This window comes from Fringilla coelebs (genome assembly GCF_963513975.1).
Source record: "Fringilla coelebs genome assembly, chromosome: 1".
In the NCBI taxonomy this organism is placed as follows: Eukaryota; Metazoa; Chordata; class Aves; order Passeriformes; family Fringillidae; genus Fringilla; species Fringilla coelebs.
This window is the reverse complement of record NC_140028.1, coordinates 61,340,959-61,367,861: the sequence shown is the minus strand read 5'-3', so window position 1 is coordinate 61,367,861 and position 26,903 is coordinate 61,340,959. Positions and strand designations below refer to the sequence as shown.

General features: G+C 42.4%; 1 protein-coding gene across 1 annotated transcript; it reads right to left on the bottom strand.

Moving 5' to 3' along the window:
• Nucleotides 1-370: 370 nt before the first annotated feature.
• SCGN (secretagogin, EF-hand calcium binding protein) lies at nt 371-26,903 on the bottom strand (the record flags this gene model as incomplete). Its single annotated transcript, XM_084222678.1, has 11 exons — nt 371-499; nt 1,851-1,919; nt 3,165-3,224; nt 3,340-3,385; nt 4,840-4,895; nt 14,322-14,399; nt 15,264-15,320; nt 16,198-16,287; nt 16,879-16,971; nt 26,219-26,289; nt 26,831-26,903. 11 exons carry the CDS (start codon nt 26,901-26,903, stop codon nt 371-373), a joined length of 822 nt encoding a protein of 273 aa, XP_084078804.1.

The following is a 26,903-nucleotide window of genomic DNA, read 5'->3' as shown; positions in this document are numbered from 1 at the left end:
AAGTAATGACTTCACACATACAAAGTCACCATCAGAAATACCTAGTAGGTGTACTCTAAAAGCACTGAGGGTTTTTGAGGAGATGCTTGTTCCTATCCTAGGAGAATGGGAGGGCAGTGTTTCATGAGGGCAGAATAACAGCATCCTGTCCTCTGAGCAGACATTGCTAAGGAGACCCACAAGATGCAGCAGCAAGTGAACATCACAAAGGAGTTGGTGGAGTGAGGAGGCTGCCATGTAAATCTCACTCTCCAGCTTGGCAGCACGGTGCCTCAGCTCCCCACCACTCCCACAGCAGCACAGAACACACTTCTAAGAGGAGCAGCAGGCAAATCTTTCAAGGGAAACACAACCACAAGCACTTTCCCAGCTATGGGTTAATTTTCAGCCCAAGACACAAAGCTAGTTCAGATTTCTGAATTTTCCCATCCTTGTTCACATCGCAGTGGTTGAGCAGGATCTGGCGGAACTTGTCCAGGTCTACCCCACTAATGCTGGGCTGCAGGCAAAGAGAAAAAGAATGCTGAAAGAGAAAATGGCTCTGGATTTCCCCAGATAGTAAAGCAGCCCACCATGCAAAAACTGGGAAAACCACCCAAGGAAGAGTGACCAAAAGGCCCCACATCATCTCATATGCCATGGGGAAGCAAATGGAAGATGGGGAAAGGGTGCCCTGCAAAAGCAGAAGGTGCATGGAACTGCAAATGACTATATGGAAATACACCATGACTTTTGTGCTCAGTCAAGGCCATCAGTATCTGATCCATATAAAAGAAAACTTCAGAAAGTTGTGCAATGCAGATCCCTGCTCTACCAGACCTGTGCTTTCATCTGGTTTCCTCTCTCAAACCTGCTGTGCAAGGACTAATGTGACATTTCTGTCAGCATACTGCTATTTTACAGGCTAGTCAGCAACGTAAAAATACCTTTTGTGGATCAAGTTCATCTTGAAGACACATTTTACAGGCTACACAGTTCCTGTATGCTCCTAATGCTGTACTGCTTGCTCTGCTTCCCACATTCTCAGGAGGGGATCAAATTCACATGCACAGCTTGTGGTGTCCAAGGGCAATGCTGATGAAGGCCCTTAGGCAAAGTACAAATTTTCCTTCTTTACACACACTCACACACAGCACAAATCCAGCCTCCTGACCATCACCACACACTTCCCTGCACACTGCATGGCCAGAACACACACATGCAGCCATCAGCTTACAGCTGCCGTTCTCTACTCTCTCCTGAATGGACATGGCAGCACAGATATCTCACACTGTGTGGAAATGCAACAGTTCAGGCTCAGAGAAAGCTAAAGATCAGATTTTGTTTGGGTCAAAAGCTCTGTCTTGGACTGCATCTAGAAACTCAAGATAATCCAATGAAGACAGACTCTTCAGTCCATCAGGGGCTGAAGAGACACGCCAGATATGGTGTTCTTGATTGCAGACAGACCTCAAGTAATTTTAAATTGTAGCCCTGAGATGAACTAATGAACCATGAGGTCATTCTAGTGAAAACCACATCCACAAGGAAAACAGAAGAAAGAAATTGTGATGACTCATCCATATTATGTCATGCTGTAGCACCTGCCTAATTCAAAGTATGAACTGGAACGGACCTTTTGAAAATAGAGTTGCTGAGGGAAGCTGTATTAATTTGTAAGGCAGAATTTCTGTGATATGGTGAAATGCTCTACAGTATATATACTGAGATGGTGATTGGATTCCTTTCTGCTGATGATCAAACTAAAATTTGACTCTATGTTCTTACTAGCGTCTCTGTGCACATAGCCTTTCCAAAACCATTGATCTTTAAGAAATACAGAGTATTAACAAACAGAGCCATGAAGATACCTTGACCAGTTCCATCATGTCTTTGACAAACCCATCCACTTCTGGGCCTTCAAGTGCTCCTGTTTTACTCTGAAAGAAGGAATAAACATCAAAACTCTCCAGTGAGTCAAAACCACTACAATGTTTACTGGTCACTACCAACACCTGGTCACCAAGCTTTCTAGCATAAAGTTCACACAATCATGAAATGGTTTGTGTTGGAAGAAACATTAAAGATCATCCAATTCCAACCATTCATTCTACCATGGCCAGGGACACCTTCCACTAGCCTAGGTTGCTCAAAGCCCCATCCATCCTGGCCTCGAACATGTCCAGGGTTGGGAAATCTACAGCTTTTCTGGGTAAAACTGTTTCAGCACTTCAAGACCCTCACAGTAAAAAATTTCTTCCCTGTGACCATGTTCGCAGGGGTCTCAGGGTGAGGGAAGAGACGAGAAAGTTGACTCTATGTTCAGAGGCTTGGTTTATTATTTTATGATATATATTATATTAAAAACTATACTAAAAGAATATAAGGAAAGATTTCATCAGAAGGCCAGCTAAGAATAGAAAAAGAATGAATAACAAAAGTTCAGACTGACTGAAGCAGTCTGAGACAGGTGGACTGTGATTGGCCATTAATTGGAAGCAACCAGATGAGACCAATCACAGATCCACCTGTTGCATTCCACTGCAGCAGATAAGAGTAGTTTACATTTTGTTCTTGAAGCCTCTCAGCTTCTCAAGAGGATAAAATATCATAGGTACACTTCCTGATATCTAATATCTAAGATCCCATTGTTTTCCCAAACCATCTCTTCCCACCAAATGAGAGCAATGTCTCCACCACCGTGAGGGAGCTATGTGACTGTCAGAAGCAGCACTAAATTGCTGATGTCTAACAGGCACTTAAATGGTTATGTCTGTCCTGAGCCAGACTCCCTAAAGAACCATGGATTTGGAATGGAAAAGGGGTTTATTTTTCAATGTGGTGGTGATGCAGGTCCTGAACTGCCAGAGACTGTGAGTGCTAAAGCCACCCCCCTCCTCTTCCTCCCTTGCATCTCCTGCAGGAAAACTGCTAATGCAGCAGCACTGGCCATGGCAATGGAGAAAGTCATAATGGGTCCTTGACACAAGATATCTGAGCATTGCTCCTCTCTGTCCCAACTTTACCCCTCCCAGTCTGGCATCTGGGCTCATGGGCCACGGGCTTGGGCACTCTGATGAGTCTTCAGTGACTCCAGCAGCACCCAGCAGGAGGAAGTCTCAGCAGTGCATGCTAACTCTGTCATTTACAAACCACAAGGGAATGAACTGACTCATGGGACTCACAACATCATAGTGTGCAAAGATCTTCTCAAAATCTCTCCTCCTTTCTTCTGTGCTGCAAGCCTGCATACAGAGAGGATAAATAAATGACAAATTAAAGCAAAAATTTCAAGTTTGGGCCCAGGTCATCTTAGCTGAGTGAAACAGGATCAATGTATCAAAAATTAGTGCTACTTACATCCATCTTGAATTGTAGAAGGAAATTTTCCTGGAGCGCCAGAATCCTGAATGGAGAGATTTTAATTATGATCTTTTCGCTTTATCATCTGCACATGAACTATTCTAAGCTCTCCTTGTTTGCAAAGCAAAAGGATGTTAGATTAAAGGCCTATAAAAGAGAAAATTGCCTGTGGGGTTATTTACAGTGGGCTGTCATGGGAACACACACCTTCCTCCCTGTCTGATGGTGCACAGAGGGTGCCCTTTATTTCACCACAGACGTGCCTATTAGCACCATTGCTTCTCCCAGAGCATTTCTGGTGGTCCTGCACAACAGAGGGTGTCAGCTTCTGAAGTAAGAGCTAACAAACAATCATTCCTTGTAACTGGATTGCTGTGCTGCATTAAAGAAAGTGATTTATGGCTCTCTACTGGAGGGAGGACTTGGCGGTTGTAAAAGTAAAGGACAAAGTAATACTGGCCTGTACACCAAGATGGGCAGAATTCCTCTCTTTTCATCTCCTAAAGCCTGTCAAGCACTAATAAACCCTTTTCTCTCTCCAACTGCTCTGCTAACTGAGGTTTTTAGAGTCTGTGGCACAGGGCATTGCTTAGCTGTGTCCGCACATGGAGGGATTTGGAGTCTGAGAAATGTTTTCAGACTGGAGGAGATCCTCAGATGGCCTGGATCCTGAAAGGAATCTGTATTTATGAGAAAATTGTAACAGCAACCCCCTTTAGATATTCTCCATCCTGCCCCAGATTCTCCTCAGATATTTCATGGACAAAGGGAGCTGCTGTATGCGCTGCAGCTATTTGTGCTGGCATTTGTTGGGATTTGAAGCACAGAGCAATAGGGGCAAACCAGCACCTCTGTCTCCTCATCCTCTAAACTGCCCTTTTAAGACTGTATCTGAAAATTTAAAGTCCTACCAATGCACATAGTTTGACAGAGAGAGGCATACTCTCTATCTCTAGGCAGAAAACCATCTAAAAAGCCTCTTAGGTATCAGGGACAGAAATTATACAGAGGTACATGACTGAATCTCCAGCTTTATTCATAAGCATCTCACCTTGGCCCTCCAAATCCTTTCCTACTGCCACTGCCAAACACTTTTGTGGTGGCACTTTCATTATTCAAAATGCAGTAAAAATTCTTTGCAATCCCTGCTGCACATAATGATGCAAAATAAATACCTGTCTGTGACCCCGTTGAAAGGACTGTCATCCTTCTTTTGGAGAAACAGAGCCACTTGTTGCTTTGCCACCTCCTGGGAAGGACCTCAGATTATGCCAGAGCACATTGATTATGTACAGACAGACTCTGGCATTGCTCCTATCCCTGGCTCTGGATTTTCAGATTATTGCAATGGGGACCATGTGTTGGAGAGGTGGGATCAGAGCAGATCTAATTCAAAAGGAGGTAGAATTCAACTGCACATCCCTAGAGGGAGAGCATCACCTTGCATGGATTGACCATTGTAAGCTGAAACAGTTCACCAACATTATTAAATCCTACCTTGCCAGGTCATTTAGGTCCAGTCGTCCATCTTTATTTTTGTCAAAGATTTTCATCTATAAATCAAGAAGACAGAGTAAAAACAGATGGACCACAAGGAGAACACACATACAAAAAAAAAAGGCAATATACATTTTTCTCTGCCTTGTGCCCTTCCCTCCTCTTGCTCAAATACCAGTACTGCTCCCTTCCCACCCTACATGGGGATAAAGCAGGTCTATAGGAAAGACCTTCAGAAACTAAATACTGACATTGCCCTGGTCCTGAAAAAAAAAAAAAAGCCAGAAAAAGGGAGAAATTTCTAAACATTTCCACCTGGACTCCATCCTTACCTTTGACTGTTGCTGTGGCTTCTGAGCAGCTGAGGTGGAAATGCCACCTTCTAACCAGCACTCAAGTCAGATTTTACACCACTAAAGCTGTGGGGCTTGCTTGGCTCAAGGCCTGCTGCTAGAATGCACTAAGACTCGGAAGAAGGTTCAGGCTGCCAACATCAAGAAGTTAGATGTGAATTCAAAGCTTATTCTTTTCTTTTACTGAATAGCATAATTTTGATGAGCCATCACAAAAAATTTATTTATTTGCTATATTTCTGCATTTCTCTTCAAGGTACAAAAAATGGTCTGTTACAAAGAAAGGGGTGGGGGGAATGTTTAATGAGTTGCAAATCTGAATATCTCATGGTTCAAAGTTCACCAAAAAAAATTATTCCACATTGTGTGTGGAGGGAACATGAATATTTTATTATGACAGATTACCTTTCTTTGTCAAATTCTCAGTTAAGGAATATGCATTAATCTTAACTGTGACCTTGATAGATCACATTTGCTTGTTTAGTGGTTGTGCAGAGTAATTGGTTCACTACAGATCTTTTGTGCATTGCACAGCTGCTGGAGAAGGCCTGGACCAGCCCCATCTGACAAAGCTCAAATGGACAGGATTATCCCCTATGACATAGCCTGAACGTATGGGAGCCAGCAGCATGTCCTGAGCACTTCTCAGCAGTGGAGCCAGGGTGAGTGAGAAAAGGTAGCATCTGGAGAGCTGCCATTTCTCAGGGAGATTTTGCCTGTTTTGTCAGTGCTACCTCTTCCCTGCCCATTGCTCAAGGGGAGCAAGGACAGCAAGTCCATGGTAACCCTTTATTGTACCACATTTAGACTGAGATTCTGCAACAGACTCCATACCATTAATTATTCTGAGTATTTTACACTTGTGAGGTTTGGGTGGAATTTTTGAAGAGGCAATTGGTATGGGCTTACTTTTCCTCCCATTGAAAGACAGCATGAAAGTCCTATGAATGATTGAAGGCCCATATTGAGATATTTGGAAAAATGGCATCACAAGAGCCATGTGGGTGTTCAGAGGCACAAAGAAAGCTATTTTCCCATTTAAATGGCCTCCGCCAAACATGTGCTCTGTGCAGAGCCACTAAAGGACAAAGGAAAGACTTCTGAATCTTCCTTCAATCTAGAGCTAGAGAGACAAATAAAGCTGCCAGGCCATCTTGAGGATTTCCCTCTGGATGCATCAGTACAAGTTGTTACCTTCCAGCTGATCTAACTTCTTGCATGCTGCTTCCTGCCCCATTAGATCTCCCACAGCAATATGGCACTTTTCCCTGGTCTCTACTGGAGCAGCAGTGGGACAAGGCTAGAGGAAGGGATGAGAGCAGAAGCTGCCTTTGCTGGTGCCACCAAGGGGAGAAATGTCCTTGCAATGATAGCCTCCCTCTGCCATCAGCGAGATTAACCTGAGCCTTCAGTTCTTGGCTGATAAAGGAGTTATTCTGCAGGTCATAGAAAGTGATTAATGTTCTTTCTAGAGATAAATAAGCCCAGATAAGATTTTAAAAGCCTCTCTCCAAATGGAACATCAATGCCTTTCCACCACAGGTGATATTGCTGCACCCAGTTTACATCATTGTTCTAAAATATGCTGCCTAAAGGACACATAGGGGTTGTGCTTATGGACACAACCCCTATGTAGCAGGCTAGAGAAAGTACCAGCATGTGGGTGGTGGGAATACCATAGACCTTGGGCTCTACAGTAACTTCAGTGCTTTTGAAAATGTCAGTCTAAATCCTTTGGTTTAGGCCACCAAGGAGCATTAGTTACTCACATGGTCTGTAGGTCACCACAAAGTAGTGCAGCTGGTGGGGTAAGACAGAACAGCATTTGCTGGGAAAGGCCAGCTTTTTGTGGGAAACACAGGACCCAGCTCTCAGGAACTCTGCAGCCAGGTCAGGGCAGGTCTGGCTGAAGGTACTGGTCTTTGGTTCATACAAAAATACAGTATCCTTACCAAAACACACTAAATCTTACTGCCTTTAGTAGTCTTAGTACTTCACTTGGATTCTCCCACATGTTTCTGAGCTCCTGAAAGTATGTTTTATTTTCTCCCATTTCTGCTGCATCTCAGTCTTGAGACTAAAATTCAGTGCTTCAGCCTAGACTTCAAATTCAGATGTGTTTTTCCCTGTGATACCTCAGAAAAGCAAACACTGAGTTTCTGGGAGCAGTTCAACTCTGTGATCACCATGTCCTGGTCTCCATACGATCTTATGGGACCAGGCCTGAACTGGTGGTTTCCTGTCCAAGAGCCAGACTTGGGGCACAATTCTCATTTCACATAGGCTTGTCGGGGATCAGTCTCATGTTTCTTTTCCAGTGAAACATCTCCAGCCTCATGTCCATTTCCAGGAAATAAATAAATAAGTATCCCGGCATGGCTGTCCTTGCCTTGGGACTTCATGTGTCCCGCCTGCCCTGCATCTGCTCTACTTTGTGGGTGCAGCATATCTTCATGGTTTCAGAAGTTGCAAATAACCAGGAAGAGTTTTGTGCACTCTTAATGAAAAAGGCTAGATTAAAGATGTTGGTTAAGATGTGAAAGGCTTTCTGCTTCATAATCAATTTTATGAGTGTGTAGTTTTCAATCCTACCAATGTCTGAACCCTTTACAATATTCCTGCAGCAGTGCAGATCCCAGTAAAACACATATAATAGAGAGGTAATAAACTCCTTGGTGGATTGCTTAATGGAAGGAAACATTCTTCTCCTGCACCCTATCTTTCAGCTTGATATTGAAATTTCAGTGACTGACCACATCTATTTACAGCTAACCAACTTCCCCCCCATCCTCCTTTACTCAGCTCTGTAAGAGAGAACCTTAGTGTTTTCTGTTTGGCCTTTTTCTGCCACAACTACCCTGAATACAATTTTCAAACACATGCAATATTTTTATCACCCATACCAGTCAACAGAAAGAAAAAAAGTCTGGCTGGAAGAGCTACACCAAGCTAATTCTTGCACAGTGACTAACACATGAAAGATGGAAAACATGTAGGGAAGAAGGGCTAGTGTTCACTGAATTAGTTCAGGTACCACAGCTAATAAGATAGACCTAATCCTGTTACTGGGACAAGCGGAGCTCATGCATACCCACTACATGGCAGTCATGTGCTGTATTACTCAGGGAACAGCCTGGGGAAATGTTTTTTAATCAAACTTTCAAGTTTTAAGCACGTGAGTGTTTGATCTGATCTGCTAATTGTGTGCATGAGTACACAAAGAATGACAGAGGGTAGCCACCCCATATGACAAAGCATACATAATGGGAGAAGCAGATAATTGAAATGGCTATGAGGTTGTTTCTAATTTAAACTTTTGCCTTCACACACCATCTTGATATGTTATATTTGATGGATTTTCAGTTTACTTTCATGAAATGTATATTTACACTGCCAGGCTGATATGAAACATCACAATGTGGTTAAGGACAAGGTCTGGCATGTTTAAATAGCACTCAATTTTACCAAAAGCTCTGTTGCATCTAGCAGGATGCTTTATAAAATGATGCATTTCTGTTACTGTCAAGCTACCCCATGTTTTAAATTGTTTGCACAAATTAATTCACTGACATTTTAATGGCAGTGCACCAAGGGCACACCCTGTTTGTTTGAATGTACTCTGAGGCACTCTGAGACAGACAGAGAATATGTAAGAGCTTGGTTTGCAAATAAAAGTTGTTACATCTCCATTTTTTAAAAGTGCAAAATCAAAATTGCCATCAGTTTTTAATTCAGCAAAGGAAACATCTCTGCTTTCTCAGTCCAGTGTTCTAAAGGCCACTGAAACACGACAATATGACAAACACACACATTCTTTGAAGAGCAATATAAATCTGAATTATTTTCCATGACAGAGATAAGGAAAGAAGTAAACAACCAAAATAATTAGTTCTGTGATCAGCAGACTCAATAAAACCTGCTTTCTTACCTTCTCTGGCTCTCTTTCTTAGTGTGCAATTAAGTGGGACCCTGAGAGAGCCAGTTTTACTTGACCTCCTACTCTCACAAATATATTTTAATGTATATATCATGGGCACCTATGCCCAACAGCTGAAACAAAAGTTGGCCAGGGAGTGCAGAGGTTATTGAGACTGTATAGACAGGCATCAGCCCAAGCTTCAGGACTGCCTATGGGCTCTTTCTTTAGGCAAGGATGGGGTCACAAAGGCATTTGCAGAGTGACTGGAGGCCCCAGTGGCCAGCAAGTTCCCCCTCAGGACAAAAGCTCAGTATGCTGCCCAGCCAAACCACCTGTGTCACATAAACAAGTTCTTTAGCACAGGATTTCTAAGAGTGTTTTGATTCCTAAGAGACCAAGGCATTATCTGTTGGCGCGTTCAAAAGCCTGCAGGCTCCTGAGTTCTGTTGGTTTTGATCTTCAGAATTGAAGTTTGAGCTTAAATGGGATTTTCTGCTTCCCTTGGCTTATGCCACAGCAAGTGTGGTGCAAAAGTGGAGGTGACAGCATCCCTGGCATTAAATTGAGAAGGGACACAGGATGCAGACTTGTGTTCCGAAGCTGCGTGGGTCCTCTCAGTCACCTGGGAGAGAGGTTGGCATGGACCACTACCAGGAGGAGAAAGGATGAGCGAAGACTGCACTTTGGGAACCAGTCTTGTAGGCTATGCTCGACTCCTGTGGTATTTCTAGAGTTTTGGGAAGTTTGCTTGGTGAGTTCGCAAACATAATAAATTCTGTTTAGGCTTTTTTTCAATACAATAAATATTTGTTTTTCCATTATTACGCCTTTTGTTTGGTGGTCATAAGAGACTTTGTTAACAAAGATATGCTACCTTGACTAGTAAGATGTTAAGGGTCTAAATCACCTGAATTTTCTGTGCTTTGGCTTTCATTTACTCACATGAGTACATTGGCGTCAGCACTGAACACAGACAGACTTTCACATGGAACTGACCACATTGAAACTCTGCATTATCCTTGCAGAAGGGACAGGTGGCAGCCACAAAAGCACTGGAAATCCTCCCAATGTACAATAAAGGTAGCACACAGTTCATACTTGTGGACACAGATCATCCTCAGAGAGAAGACAACCTCTTTCCCTTTGCACTGAGAAAATGAGGAGCCCTCAGCTGCAGGCTTGTGCCCTCAGGGCACATAGCTCAGTGCCCAGGAGAATCTTTGCAAATAAGCCCAGCAAAACCCCAGTGTCATTACAGCTGGGAAAAATATCTATTCTGACTTCTCTGGCGTTAAGATTTCATCCTCAGTCATCACCATCTACAAGCTTTCAAATGCTGTAGTTCATGACCAATACTTTTTATTAGTCTGTGCATTTACATTATTGTCTCTCTAGAATATTAACCTGTGGTGGGCAAAGATGGCCTGCAGGCTGGACAAGAACTATCCTTTGAATTTTACTGAGATATAATAATGCTCAAAATAAAGAAATTTTTTATGCTCCATCTGACATTCAACATAAGTCAATGGAAAAAGTGAATGTCAGTGTTGCACGTGTGAGTGTTTCAGTAGAATAAACAACTTAAATTGCTGAAGTTTGACTCAGAAATGAGCTTGCCTTGCATGCAGCTTGTAGACTTTTGGATTACTAACTAGAAGTAACATGCTGCTATCTGGAAGCTGCAGACTATCAGAAACCGTATCTCAAATCTAGTTCATATCCTGGCATTTACAATATTCTGCTTAAGTGCACAGCTGTGTGCACGCACAGATAATGGAATCTGTCACTCTTAAAAATCGTTGTCAAATGCATATGTGGGATGGGTATTTCTGAGCTGAAACTTCACCAGGACCCAGAAACCTATTAACAGCTTGATCTTGGGGGCGAGGGGAGGTGGGAGAGATTGAAAAGGTTGTTCTACCGTCATCCTACACAGTATCCTCATCATGAAGTATCAAGGGGGCTAGTCTTCATCTCTCTAGCTTTTGTTAATTCAGGAAGGCAGAAAATTCGCACCATGCTATTTAAACCCCCCATCCATTTTCAGCTATGCTCGCTATGTCTCCCAAAGCACACACTGCAGGATCTCTGGGGCCTCTTCTCAGGAAGTTCAGAGCAATACCAGGCTTCACATCAACCTCCAAGCACTTGCTCCCTGCCAACAGCTCTTGGTCACTACCTGTGGCAAGGCAACAAACCTACAGATTGTTTTCAAAGACTAAGAACTGCAAGTGGGTGCATGTAAATAATTATTAATACACACTCAGTTAATGACTATTGATACAAATATGTATCTATGTAGGCATGGAAGAAAAAACAACAGTTCCTACAAAGGGGTTTACTCACCAGAGCATTGTCACTTCAATTCCCCCATGAAGAGTCTTGAGAACTCAAATGTTCTTTTGTGATTTTCCCCAGTGGCATTAGTGCTCTTTAAGATTTGATTTAGCAGGCTCGCAGAGTTTGTGCAATACTGATGCGTTCACTACCTGTTGTCTTTATAGGAGTTCATCACTTGTTCATCAAATCCCCAATCTATACCAGTGTACTCTGAAGAAAGGATGTCAAGGTCACAAGGAAACAGAATAGCCTCTAAGAAGCAGCTGCTAAGCAACCTTATAAAGTGATGTTCCTTTTCAGAGACAACCAATCTCTTCCAAAAGAAATACTCTTTCCCTCTTCCCAGCATTTTTTAATGTCATATGAGATCATTCATAGCAGCACAAGGGGCAAGAATTTAACATGCCCTGGTTGGTTGATATGATATCTGCTCACAAACTGCAAATAGCCAGCACAGAACCATAAAATCCTGCCTTTATTTTTTTCCTCAATCCTAGGCTAGCTTCTTTTAATTTATAGTTTTTTTCCTTTTCCCCTTTATCTCTATCTCCAGAAGGCCCTAGGGTCCACTCAGGATATCAGTAGCTGCTTAAGATGTGTGCAGCTAGCTGTGCATATACAGAAAAAAGGGCAGAGATCTGTATATTCCTGTGGAGACAGATGGGTTTACAGCTCCTTGGGACACAGCTTATTTCAACTGAATAATAATTACATTGGCCTTTGAAAGCCCTGAGCTGAATAGATGGGCCACCCTGGGAGACTCTTCAGCTGTGTGCAGCAGAAACAGGTCCTGCTCCCAAGGACTTTGTGCCCTAAAAAGATAAAAGGGTGGGAGCAAAGCAATAGGAGAGAGAAATATAAGTATGTCCAATCTGCAGAAAAGGAATTACTGCTGCTGGTTGTCAAAGATACAACAGAGTCAGGGAAAAAATGGATGGGCCGCTGATCCATTTATCCCAGACAGTGGTGATGGTGGCATAGTCCAGTGGCAGTGGGACTCTGCACTCAGTAGCTCCTCACTCCATGTAGGAAGGGAGAGAGAGGAAGTGAAGGGTTGCCATTACCCTGGACCTTGACATCAAACCTTTGAGTCCCTTTTCCCTCTTTAATCCAGCCCTGCAAATGCAAGGCTGAATCTTTCTTCCCTCCTTGGAATTTTGCCTTCTTACTTCAGTTAACTTCCTATGCAATAATTTGTTGAGTGTATCTGATGCTATAAGATACTGCCCATGTGGCTAATTTGCTGCTATACACAGAATCCAATATTTTATTCCAGGATATCATAGGATAAGATTATGCCAGTGATAATTTCACCCCTTGCCTTAGCTTTTGGGATCAGGTATGTTTATAAAAATCCTTGATCTTCAGCTTAGAGAAAAGAATTGCAAGGGAAAAATAATCATCTGCCATACTCTCATTTTCTAATAACTATTAACATCCCTGATTCTTTTGGCATTGCAGTTTGACAAACCTTTGTCCTCAGGAGCCAGATTTGCATCTCAGATCATAGATTTCCCTAGATATACAAAGCATCCCTTTCCCCATATCAAATCTTATCTTCCAACATAGAGATTAAACTGCCTCTCTGGAGGTACAAAGCCCTTCTACAAGAAACCATGGGAATAGAAACCAGATCTCCTGGCTCTCAGCCCTGGGCTGCATTGATACCTGCACTGGGTAGCAGAATCACAGACCTTTCTTGGGAAATAAAAGGGAAGGGAAATGAGTTGCAGGAAATGAACCACCCACTGTCAACAAGCTTCAGATCGCCTATTCCCCAGCACCTGATCAGAGATTAAGCACCAGGGATGGAAACCTTAATGGAGCAGAATGAAAGATATTTGCTACCAGCAAATGCTACCAGAAATATTTTTGTCTTAGCTGTAACTTCTGGTTTTTTTTTGTTTTCAAACTGTGCCAGTTGGAAAATAATTTCTGCAGCTGGCATTCCTCTCTCTTCACTCTCTTTTGAATATGAAAAACAAAATATACACTCTTCTGTAACAACACAGTTTCTCACATTGCTCTAAAGGGTCAGATTTCTGGGCACACACACATCACACATACATAACATGGTATTGCAAAATATGGGGGCAGCTCCTTGTTTGCTTGCATACCACTGTTTTTTAGGTACAAACACAGATTTTGTGCCAAGAAACAACGCAGTCCCATCTGAAAACCATTCAGAAAATTGCAGTGATGGATGTCTGCTAGTGGAATTCAAATTATACCCTTGACAACGACATCCAGAAATGAGATTTTTTTTCCCTTCTTGATTTTAGATGTTTAGATATAGTTGCTCTGAAATCCAGGTGACTGTTGCTAAATACACACAAAATACTATGCTGCATTGCAGTATAAAAGCTATATTGTGATAAAGCAGGTGAAGAATTGAAACTTTCAACCTCTCAGTCTTTCAGGAAAGAAGCAGGGAGCCAGCAAGGTTTGCTGGGCTTTGAGACCAGAAAAGCCAAATACCTGCATGTCCTGGGAGTAAAAGGATTTGCTAGGAGGAAGAGAGGGAAGGAGGAAGTGAATGAGCTGGAGATCTGCCTGAGGCTGAACATATCCTGAAGAAGGATGCACCTCACGTGTATTTAAAGGGGTTTAGAGCTCAGTCTGTTTGGGTGTAAAGTGGAGCTCTTTTCTCAAAAGAAATAGTTCAACTCTCAGAAAAATTATTTGAAATGCATTCACAGTTGATGTCCAGTGCAAAACTGTTAGCAGCAGTGTGTGCTAACTCCACCCAGGGATCTCTGACACACCTTTTAAGCAACTAGCAGGGCTTTTATGGTCCTGTAGACATGGACCCTAAAGCAGATTTTAGGCTGTACTCAGACCTAAACAACATTAATTCTATATTTTCTTACCATAGTATCAGTATATTCTTCCAGCTTTACCTCAGCAACCATCTTGTTATGCTGCAAAAAGAGATCTCGCAGGAAATCCTGTAGTAAGAAAAGAGAGAAATTTTACTCTCTAGTGGAAATTCAAGAAATAACAGTAGGAAATTACATTCAAATTCAGCAATGTTACACAAATCTAGTTTCACATTCCTGGTTAGTACTAGTGTCTTCAGTTTGACAAAGTTCAATTTTTTTTAGCTGAAACATGGTGATTTTTGGAATAAATTAGAAAGTAACTAAATTTCCCCAGAATAGGTGTACTGGAGTGAGTCCTAATAGACTCACGAAATAAAGAAAAGACAACATAAGTCCTGCAATACTTGCAAATTGATCTCAAATCAAAATATTTACCATTCAGTAAAACACTCAAGCCTCCTCTAACATCTTTGCTAGGACACAGGTTGAAGTCACACACTGAGACTTCAGCCCAGGGATGAATTTTTGTGATTGCTGGCTCAAAGTGTTTGAGTTATGGTTTCTGAACAGGCTCTTGCCTCAACAGCCTGAGCTTTAAGGAGAAATCAGTGTTCAGGAAACCTGCTGGTTCAGGAAGAGTTTGAGAAGAAATTCCCTTAATAAAACACAATGGCTTTGGCTCTGTTTATCTGGGAGAGGCACATGTGCAAAGCCTTGTGGGGCTCACTGGATGCCTCAGGTCACCAAGACAACTGGGGTCATGGGACAAAACTAGGGGGAAGCAGGACATGAAGGGCAACAGCAAACCTCTGGCAGGGCCCCTGAGACCATGCCAGAAGGCACAAGTCCTTAAACTTGCTATGAACTACACAGAAATGCAATTTGTCACTCACACGAAAAGACAGCAAATTGGTAAAGCTGACGAAAGGGCTCCCATTGACATCAGTGAGCTGTAGGTCAAGCCCAAAGAGATTTGTTAGAATAACTTACTTTGAGTTCACCAGCTGAAATAAATCCACTGCTGTCAGCATCGTAACTGCGCCAGATCTGAATGGGGATAGATTGATGTGAGCACATAAATATTGCAGTTGCTCATCTGCTCTGTGATAGATTGTAAAGATTCAAAGCAGAACTTCCATAATGAGCAAATTGTTGCATTAGCCAACATTCAATTAATTTTAGATGAAATAAAATAAACTTTTTGCGCAATAGCTCTTACTCACACTTGGATGCTGCACATGCTATGTGCTGCTATCATGTGTTTAATGCAGACACATTGTCTATAAAAGGAAGACAATTCTAAGAAACTGTTTTGCATTTCTTACCTAATTTGTATGTGCAGCTTCTTTTATTGCTCTGAGTCAAGGCCATATACAAAAGGCCATTGATCTACAGAAGCCCCCAGTTTGTATGTGAAATAAAAGTAACTGCATGAGGTCTTGGAACAACTGAAATTCTCCAATGGGATACTTAGGGGCAGAGATCAGAGGAAGATTGGGCAAAGTCTATGCGCTTGTTGACCCAACTTAGAGGTTTCTTCTCCATGCCCTAACAGTCTAATGTTTCAGAATAAAATGGTGCTTAAAATGTACCGGCTCTGCTGTCTTGGTCTATGTTGTATTGCAGGTGAGGACCTGAAGGGCTGAATTGATGGGCAGGGACATTTTGTCCATAGTGGCATGACTGATAGGTGGCTGAGAGTGTTTGTGAAATGTAATGAGTTCTCTGGTCCAGTCCTAGATACCACCCCTCTGTTCAGCTGGTGTAAATAGTGTAAAACCTTCTCTACCCCAACAGGTCAGAATTTGTTTTGCTTCTACTATACCCATCTATATCCCAAGCTGTGTTTTACAGGGGACAGAAGGGTTGGTGCTGAAGAAGCTGGTGGTGTGCAAGGGGGAGGAGGCAGTGTGGAGATACAGACCCGCATGAATTCCACGCTGTTGTCCAAGGGAGTTTCCCGTCGGAAAAGCAGTAGGAAATTCTCGTCATCCGGCAACATCATATTTGCAAGCTGCGTGAAAAACATTTTAAAAATCCCCACAACAAAAAGCAAACCCACAGCATGAAAGTAAAGAAAGGAAAAAAACTTGGGTAGCTACCGATCCAGTATATGAAATGCAGGTTTGGCATGGAAATAAACTTGGAAATAAACTCCAGACCAAAGGATCTGGCCAATGTAATACTCTGTTAGTCATGTCCTCTGTACCCAGGCTCTATCTTCCAGATCTCCCAAGTCTGCTACAGGTCTTAATCACAGAATGGTTTGGGTTGGAACGGACCTTTAAAGGCCATCCAATCCAACTTCCCTGCAATAGGCAGACACATCTTCAACTCGATCAGGTTGTTCAGAGCTCCGTCCAACCTGACTTTTGATGTTTCCAGGGATGGGGCATCAACCAGCTCCCTGGGCAACCCCTTCCAGTCCTTCATCACCCTCATTTAAAAAAAATCTTTATCTACTTCCTTAATGTACTCTTAATCTACCCCCTTTCAGTTTAAAACCATTACCCCTTTTCCTATTCCTACAGACCCTATAAAAAGTCTGTTCTAATTCTCCATCCTTCTATAAAAGAAATCCTGGGCTGGAGTTGGGCAGAGATACCTCCTGGATTTGCAAGCGTCCATCTTTGGTGACATCATAGACAGACATGAATTGCTCCTTCATCCTCTGAACTTCTTCTTCTGTGATGGTGCTCTGCCATGGGGAAAACAACAAGTGCATGAAAATTGCTGAGGGTGCCAGAAGACCCTCCTGGAAGAAATCTCTCCTCGCTCACAAATAATCACCAGTATCACTGCATTCTTACATTTGGGGGTAACACCTTTAAAAACCCACAGATACACCATTGTGGATGAATTTTTGGAAATAAGTCCTATGCATATCCTTGCAGCTACTAAGCTTTCAGTTGGAAGGTCAGTGTTTGGAAACCCCAAAATGTTTCAGTGACACCTGCTTCTTTAGCCAACTGTTCCCATTATATCACTGGGCTTTGGTTTTGCTCAAGTGTGTGTTACAGCAGTTTCCATCCTGCTTGTTTTCAGCTTGTGCTTTTCAGGAAGATATCCTTATCCTTGAATGACATCTCTGCAGTTCATTAGATCATCAGCCTTGAAAGGTGTCAGTGGAGCTAGATTGTTGCTTATTATTGCCTGTCAACTGATTTAAGCCCTGGCATCAAGCCCTGTCAGTGTTTCTGGGTTAACAGCACAGAATTTCTAGCAATTGACATTCTCTTTGTATCTGCTCAACCCTGTAATCAATTTATACATAGTGAGGAGTTCTCCAGATTTGTCAGGTTATGTATTTTGACAGGCATCACTGTGACAAGGTGAAATACAATGCTTAGGTTCATCAGGCATGGTTTCTTTAGCAGAAACCATGAGGGTACCCACTCTGACTGGACTACACAAAATAAAATTTCCTCACCATGTGAAAAGGCTTCCGGTCATATGAGCTTAGTGGTTGGGCTGGGAAGCTCACCTAGTTAATCTTTCCCAAGCAATTAGTCCTATGATACCCTCAGCAGCCACACTGAGCAGGTCCTGGCTTCTCTCCCAATTGTGTGGGAGGTGGCCCTCTCTGGGAGGGGAGGGATGGAAGGGAGAAGGATAACCCACACTGATTGTGGCATACATTTGTAGAAATTTTTACAAGACAATGAATTACCTTCTTCCCAATCCCTGAATAAAAGTCCTTCAAATTTTTTATGATCTTTACAACCAGGTGGATGTGGGACTACAGCTGTTCCTTCTTGGACCTTCTAACCCAGTTTTTAAATTCTTTCCAGCTGCTATTGAACCTCCATTATGTTATACACTCCCTTTTTTATCACTGACACAAGACCAAGAGTGACTTTCCCAAATTTACCCAGCGCACCGCTCCATGCAGTGCAGCCCTTGGGGTGCATTCTTGCTGTGCAACACCAATCAGTGGCAGCTCCCAGCCTGGGCATGAAACACCAAGCAGTGATCCCACTGGGACGCACCCAAGTTGGCAGGTCCCAGAAGGAGTGGCTGAGGGGGTCCCAGGGCATGGCTGCAGGGTCCTCCTTTCCCATGGTGGTATCCAGAAAGTCCTTTGGGCTTGGGTGTTGAGGGCACAACTCATCACTGAACACACACTTTGGTTTTCTTTCCCCTTGGCATGGTAACTCAGCCCCATGCTATTTAAATTGCCTTCTGAGAGCCCCTTGAAACTTGGAGACATCTCCCAGGAGTTAGGCGAGCCTATCAGTTGCCAACTTCAATAGGCTTGCAAAGTACTCTGAAATGATCCTCCCTCAAGCCCAGTAGGATGAGTTATTTCCAAAATGATAATCACATTTTGGAATCACAGCTGATATTTGAATCATGTACTGTGCATTTCAAACTAGTCATTTGTTAAAATTCTTATTGCTCAACTTGGTGTCAGCTATTAACCACCACTTCACTGAGCTATCTATCTGTGGCAGGGACACTGTTACCTGCATAAAAATAGGATAGCTTCCTTCTTTTTATATTCTGATTTAAACTGTGGGATACATCAAGTAAATGCCTGGAATATTTACAATCCTTACACAGCTCCAAAAGCTTCTAGTCCAAGGGGTTACACTACAGTGGATTTTTCAATCTGGACAATCTTTATATCTTCATAAATATTCTACTTATGAAACACAACTGATAATAGTTCTACCAAAACCCAGCCTTTACTCACAAAGAATAAAATAATGAAGCACAAACTGGCTTTCCCTAGATGCATGTTCAAGACAAAATTATTCCAATATCAAAAATCTTTACACTAAGAACAATACACCTTGTGTTATGACCATTAGGTTTCAAAGGGGACCTTTCTCTTTACCAAAAAAAAAATCCCATAAGACTGAAAAAACTCCAACAGATCAAATAAGATATTCCAAACAGAAACTAAGGTTGGGAGATCAGGTTTTCAAGACTGGCCTACTGGTGGTGCAAACAAGTAGCTTGCTCTATTTTCCTTTCTACTCCAAAAACATTTAAAAGGCTGGGAAAACTCCATAATGTACCTGATCTGTTCCCCTTGTTCAAGCAAGGACATGATCTGAAGACTCAACTCATCCCATGAAGAAGGAGGCTAGGGCTTCCCTTTGGAAGGGGACACAGCCAGGACAGCTGACCCCAACTGACCCAAAAGATATACCACACCATATGGTGTGGTGCTCAGCATATAAAGCTGGGGGAAGAAGGAGAAAAAAAAGATGTTTTGAGTGTGGTGTTTGTCTTCTGAAGCCAGCATGATGTAACTTTGCTTTCCCAGACATGGCTGTACAGCTGCATGCCCATGGGAATTGTTGAATGAATTCTTCATTTTGCCCTGGCTTGTGCTCTTGGGTTTTGCTTTACTTATTAAAATATCTTTATCTCAACCCATGAGTTTTCTCACTTTACTGTTCTGATTCCCTCTCCCATTTCACTGGAGAGTGAGAGAGGAGGGAGTGAGTGAGTGAGTGGCTGTGTGGGGCTGCCTGCTGCATAAATCATGATGTAACAAAGAGCAGCATACAAACATGTGCCTCTTGTCTCATAAGACAGAACAGGAGGAAATGGCTTTGCAGTAAATAAAAGTCTGTAGCTGAGCACATATTTATCAGAAAATGCTGTCTTAATTACATTGCCTGTCTCAAGCAACAGATCCTTAACCAATTTCAAAAGTTTGCAAAGCTTTCCCTTTTGTGAGGGTTTAAGTGAATGCTGTTGCATCCTTTCCAGTCACTCTGTACAGAGAAGCCTTTGTCATAATTCCTTGTTTTCCCTGGTGCATGCACCTCCCTGAGTTTGTGGATGATGTGTGGTTTCCAAGGGCTGCTGCATGTTCTCACTGCAGCCAGGAAAGAAATCATTACTACTTACCATGAGAAGGCCAGATAATTAGTATTCTCATAAAAGAACACAGTTTAAAATATTGCTATGACTTTGCTCACATATTTTTCAGGGTTAAGAAGTAAATTTCTTACTCCAGGTGTTCTTCCACAGAGTTTAACAGAGAAAAGCTTCTGTGCTTCAAGTCGCCATAACAAATGAATTTTCTGCTTTCTCCTTTCCATGTCCAGTGTTCATCCTCCCTTTTGTGAAAACCCTTCAGAAGTATTTGTAGCATCACAAAGGTAATCTGATTTTTAATAATTTGTAATCACAGAAAGGGCATGATCACATTTTTAAAATTTCTACAGCATTTTATTTCTTTGTCATGGCTGGTTATGATTGTTTGGAAACCTGGCTGTAATCTGTCTTCTTTGTTAATCCATTCCTTTTTTATTGTTGCACTCTTTGCCTCATGCTGACTAATTAAATTTTTGTTCCTTAAGGGATTCTTGTGCTTGGCAGAATTTTTCCTTGATGAAAATACAGTTATGAGTCACTTGGTTTGGAGGGCAAAAAGTGAATGTATGGAGCACTGCAGAGCCTTTCCTACTCTATGAAATGGGATGTCTCATTTAATTCCTGCTGGTCAAGAAAATCCTGTAATAAACTGATTTATTTTTCCTTCTTGCCATGATTTTAGAAGCAAGCTGCTATATTGATTAGGGTATAAAAAAAGATGAAACTACATGTGACTATTATACCCTGTCTCTTGAAAAAAACCTAGAGAATTTTCTGAAAATGCTGGCTCGAACACGCGTCTTCTAGTGTTTCAGCCAAATATGATAGAAAGGCCAAGGGTCCCACAGATATAGAGCTCCTATTAGATATATGAAAATAAATTGTGTCTGCCAAGAAGGAGAGCTGGAAGAGAAAATCAACTATTATTGTGCCAAAAGCTACACAGTACAAATATGAGCCAAGCAAGGACCAGATGAGAGACATCAGTAATGTACACTTTGACTTTAGAAGAAGAACCTTTCATTTTTGGGCCAAACATTTCTTCATTGCAAAAACTAATCTCATGAATGACTTAGTTACCCCCATGCAGTTGTAGGTTGGATTGCCTGCATAATTGTGGGTTCTCACCCTACATCTCCAGGGCCAATTTCTCCTTTGGGCCAATCTTTCTCATTTAACTTCAGTGCTATCACTTGAGAATTTGGCCCCATACTTTGGTTAGGATTTACTGTATTCCTCTGTGTGACAATAGATGAGCACTTACCCTGTCATCCTGCATCGTGTTTTTGGTTTCTTTTCAAACTCTCATCAGCTCAAATGTGGGAAAGCTTTTTTCCCATAGTAGACACCAGCAACCAACAAAGACTACTGCAGTCTTCCCTGTGCCATCATGGTTTTGTGGTTAGGTTTTGGACAGGTTCTCTGCTCTGTCCTCTCTGCTAGGCTGAAAGTTGTTTGATGCGCATTTGGGTGATGAAAAACATATTGTGTAATTTTTACCATGGGTATGTTGAGTTAGCATTAAGAAATACCTCGAGGCGCTTCCATGCCTTAATGTGGAGGAACAGGATTAGGAGCTGGCTGGGGTAATCAAAGCTGATGAAAGCCACACCTAAAGAAAGACCTCTATTTGGCAATAATCAGAATGATAGAATGCTTTGGGTTGAAAGGAACCTCAAAGATCATCTAGTTCCAATATCTAGACCAGGTTGCTCAAAGCTCCATCCAACCTGAACACTTCCAGGGATGGTGCATCCACAGCTTCTTTGGGCAACCTGTTCCAGGGCCTCTCCATCCTGACAGGAAAGAATTCTGTCCTAATACTTAAAGAGCCAGGATTGCCTAGGGGTTAGAATCTGAAATATTCTGAACGTGGATGCAAGCTGATTGCTTTCTGCTAGGGATCATCTTGCTGTTCACCTGCTGGTCACCATTGACCTTAGGTCTCTTGGGGTGGTAAAGCACAGGGCAAATCTGCCTTAGATGGCTTTGAGGCTGGCTGATATTTTGGCCATTAAACTTTGTTTGACTAGCTGTTGCATTCCTGGCCATGCTAAATTATACACATTATTTGGACAGACAATGCAGAGTGCAAGGCAAGGATGAAGTGCAAGAGTAGCTGGAGGGTGCTTCTATTCTTTGGAAGTAAAAAGCAAAGACAAATCCTTAATGGCTGCTCAGAGTGAGCTCCAGAGGAATAACTTCAGTCCATTCCAGTCATAACTATCCATGTGGTTTTCAGGCAGGAGGGATTTAAACAAGACCAATACCTGTCTTGTCTGATGAAATCTATATTTCAATAATTGTTGTGGCCTTCCACACACTTGCAGTTAGGTGAAGGCAACCATCCTTTATCTGAAAGTTTTCTATCTAATTTGAGTATAATTTAGGCAAAGTGAAATACATTTCTGAGAAATCCCAATGGCAATGTGCATTTCTCTCCATATCTGCCCAGGTATCATTGGTTCTGTGGAAACTTTCAGTAATCCAACCCCAAAATTTATGGTCATTCCTCTATAAAACTCTTATCTAACTATTATGAGACTATACATAGAGCTTCATTAAAACCATAGAAAAGAGCAAGCAAGGAAGATCTTGATACAGAAAGAAAGATGTACAGGAATATAAGATAGAAATGCAGAGCTATAGTTCCTGTTCTAATAAAATTACTGATTTGACACTGAAAGGAAAGCCCTTTCCACTGGGATTTCACCTCAGTATAATAACTTTTAGAAAATATATGGATAGAGTTGCCATAATGTAGAAGAAAGAGCTTTATGAAAGAGCAGAAGAGAGCTCAGGCAGCTCACAGCAGCCACCCAGTAGCAGGCTGGAAGCTCAGATGGTTAGAGAGAAGTCACAGCAGTGATAAGAGAAACAGGTGAATAGTGTCAGCAGCTAGAAGATGTAATGCTGGCATGAGGGTGAATTACAGACACCTGGAAACTGAAGGGATTTTCTTAGACTGGGAATAGAATAGAATAGAATAGAATAGAATAGAATAGAATAGAATAGAATAGAATAGAATAGAATAGAATAGAATATTCCAATTGGAAAGGACCTACAACAAACATCTAGTCCAATTATCTGACCACTTTGGGGCCGGACAAAAGTTAAAGTGTATTGTTAAGTGCATCGTCCAAATGCTTCCAGCAATCACCCAATGCTGGAGGAGAAGGGACAGGAAGCAGCATCTGGGATTTGGTTGGTTTACTACAAGTTTACCTTTTTTGCAAAGCTTTTCCCCCCCACAACTGTTGATGGTTCAATAAAAGACAATATATTGGCCTCCATCACTGGATGCTATTTCAATTTTCTTTCCTTGCTCAGAGTTGTCAGAAGAGCTGTGTCTCTCAGCTTCCCAACAGGCTCATTTTTGCATTGTTTTCCCAGCTGCTCCCACCCCCTGGCATTAGTGTCAGCTGGGGATGCTGCAAAGTAACTGGGAAGAAAAACAGAGCTGAAGGACCACAGTGGTCATTAAGAAAAACAACAGCTTAGAGAATGCAGGCTGAAAAAATATAATTATGAAGCCATTCTCTATTCAAGCAGAGACAACTTCTAGTGCTGATAACATTATTTATCCCTTGTGTAGCACTTCAGACATAGTCACTAATTAATCCTTGTGACACATCTGTAAGTTGTGCCAGTGTATTGCTGTCTCCCCCTTTTACTGTGCAAGGAAACTAAGACATCAAGAACCCAAAGGAGTAAAGGTCAAGATGAGTGGTACAGCAGAGAGATGCTCAGTCCCAGCTCACTGCTTTTATCACAGAGGACACTTTCTGTAGGATGGTAATGCAGAGGGGACCCTTTACCCCCCCTGCCACAATATAAGCCTGTACAATATAAATCACGTGAAAAAGAGAAAAATGGCTCAATGTTGTTAGACAAATTCATTGTACAAAGGTTGTTAAGACCTTTGTTTAACTTGGTGCTCAAGTGACCCCCACAGCCAGGGGAGTGGGCAGAGGACTGCTCTCAGCCTCCCAGGACAAAGCTCCCCTTGGGTTTTCTGCCACAAAGACAGCCTGCTCTGCCTGAAAGCCTGCCATGTAATTTTATCACTAATATTACCAGAGTGGAAACACCGCCAAAAACAGGCAAGAAGACTAGAGGGAAAGAACCAAAAGCACTTGAGAGCCTGTCTGAGCACTCAAAGTTAGTGAGCACCATCCTTCAGAATTAGCCTGATCCTTCTATTTAATAGGAGGAGAGGGAGTTAGTTTAACACAAATTGAATGGAGAAAGAACCATCTCTTTTAATGGCAAAACTTAGCTATCAGAAGCAAAGGAGATGCCAACTGGATCAGGGTGCTGAGTTAAGCTAGAGTCATCCAAGCAGGGACTCCTAACAAGCAATAAAACTATTATTGATTTCTTAAAGCAGGAAGTTCATTGCTAGAACACCTTCATTTTGCAAGTTCTGTGTGCTTATAAATGCCACAATGTAATGGATTTCACATTTGTATCAGTAAGACTACAAAAACTGCTGTAACACACGGGGTTTGCTAGTCAGCTGATGTCACGCTGTCCCAGGACCTCATCTGAGGGATGCACAGGGGCAGTTAAGGGCTAGAGTGGGGCTTGGAGTTTCTCTTGACTCAAATCCTTAGGAAGATCCCTTCAGAAAGAGATCTCTGATTATCCCTGGATTTTATAACCACTAGCTCACTCCAGAGAGCCCCACTTGAAGGTCCCACTGCAGCACTGAGCTCTGCAGCCTCATTTTAAGCATCTCCTTCAACATCTCATGCTTGCTGTCACTGAATTTGTTTGAGCATGCTTTTTGTTGCTGTTTCAGTACCCCAAGACAAGCAGCTTCCAATTTAATCTTTTGTTCCTGGGTAAACAATCACAAACTTTCTGATTTCTCTTTAAATCGGCTTTTCTGTGTCCCTAAATATTCTTATTGCTGGATCTTTTTTTATTTGTTTGAAGCCTTTTTACATGCCTATCTCTTCATCTAACCATCCATGCTCTGAAAGACATTTCTGCAGAAACTGCCAATATTTCAATCCAAATTTACTCACAAATTAAATAAAAATATGCTTGAAAAAATTACACAAAGCTTCTATTTTTTAATTGCAGCCCTAAAGATCTAAGAGTACTAATTGGCTTGTAAGTACAGTTCTGATTTTACACTTGATACTCATGAATTTATGCCTTTTATCAGCTACCTTTTCTCTCTTTGTTAATTAATTTTTGCTGAAAGGAATTGTTTCATCTCTGGTTTTTGGCACACCCCTTCCATCCATTCGGAAAATGTTTCCTCCTTTCCCTATCTGGGCAGACTCTGTGTAGTGAAAATATTATATTCTTTGTAAACTTCTGAGTGCTGAGGCCTGAGTGGCAGGATTTCTCCTTCATTGATAGTGACATTCATAGGCAAGGTATGACCTGCAGCTGAGGAAAGCAGCCCCTGTAAATTGCAGTGCAACTTCTGTTTGTATGGAGATGCAGACAATCAGAGAGGGGAAATGCTGCCAAAACCAGGAAAGGAAACCGGGGAGAAGCCCAGAAACACTGCAGAACCAGGTCTGGATCTCAGAAGCAACAGAATTGATGCTCATTTGGCTTTTAGCCATTTGCGGCAATATAGACCTAAGCCTTCTTCCTAAGTGCCATTTAAAATTAATGACAGTATATTTGTTAAAAATTGACCTGGGAAAGAAAACTATTGTATGAACAAAACTAATCAGCACAGGCTTGAACAAATAAACCATGAACATTGCCCTTCCGCTCAGCTAGCCAGGCTGTGTGCCTGTGCTTTTTCACTTGGTTCTATTCAGCAACAGTAAATAACTTACTGTTCTCTCTCCACTTCTCTCTTACTTCTCTCCACACGGCCAACCAGCCCCTTCTGCTGGTGCCAACTGCAATCTCGCCCTGACCAGCAGCTGTTGGGCTGGAAACAACTGATCAAACTGCTCAGCCGACTGCACTTGTTGTACGTGCTTAAATGCCACCCTGTTGCCAAGAGAAAAGCTCTTTACCTTGGAAATGCTAAGGAAGTCGGCAATCAGGGAACAGCAAACACAAACCATCTCTCAGCACAACTTTTCTGCTTGCACCTGATGGGCAATGAATGTGGCACAGTTACTTACTTCTGGTTCCAGTTTCTCCAAGAGATGATGAAAAAAATCGTCAATCTCCTTCCCTTCTATGTAACCATTGTCTAAATGAAGAGCAAATATATTAATGGTCAGGGGTACTGCCCGAGTTCCAGGATCCAAGTCATGGGCTGCAGGCAGGCAGCTCAAGGCTTCAGGGACAGGATCTCAGCCTGCCAACTCAGGGGAGCCCCACGTCCTATTCAATTTCATCTGTTCACTTCTGTGTGAGGGCTGGCCACAGCTGCAGTGCTCCCTTTGGAGTTTTTCTTACAGAAAACTTTTCAGAAACAAAAAAAAAGTCTCAAACTAGGACTAAAACAGAGAGCAACAAATGAAACGGGGAAGTGATGAAAAGTCAAAACTTTTGGGGTGGAAAGGGCGAATTACAGCTATAATATTAATGGTGAGGAGGAAGAGGTGGGCTCGAAAATACCCGCAGGACCTCGTGGATGTAAAGCTCGAACACGTCGAGCCCCATGCTCAGCATCCCAGGCACCCACACCGCACCCATCCCGGCGGTCCCGCTCCCCCCTGCACGGCACCCAGCGGGCCCAGCACCCCCGCCCCCCTCAGCCGGTTCCCCTCACGCGTGTCCCCACTTGCCGTCGGCGTCGAAGCGCCGCCAAGCCCCGAGGAAGGCGGCGGCGTCCAGGCGCCCGTCGGCGCCGCTCTCCAT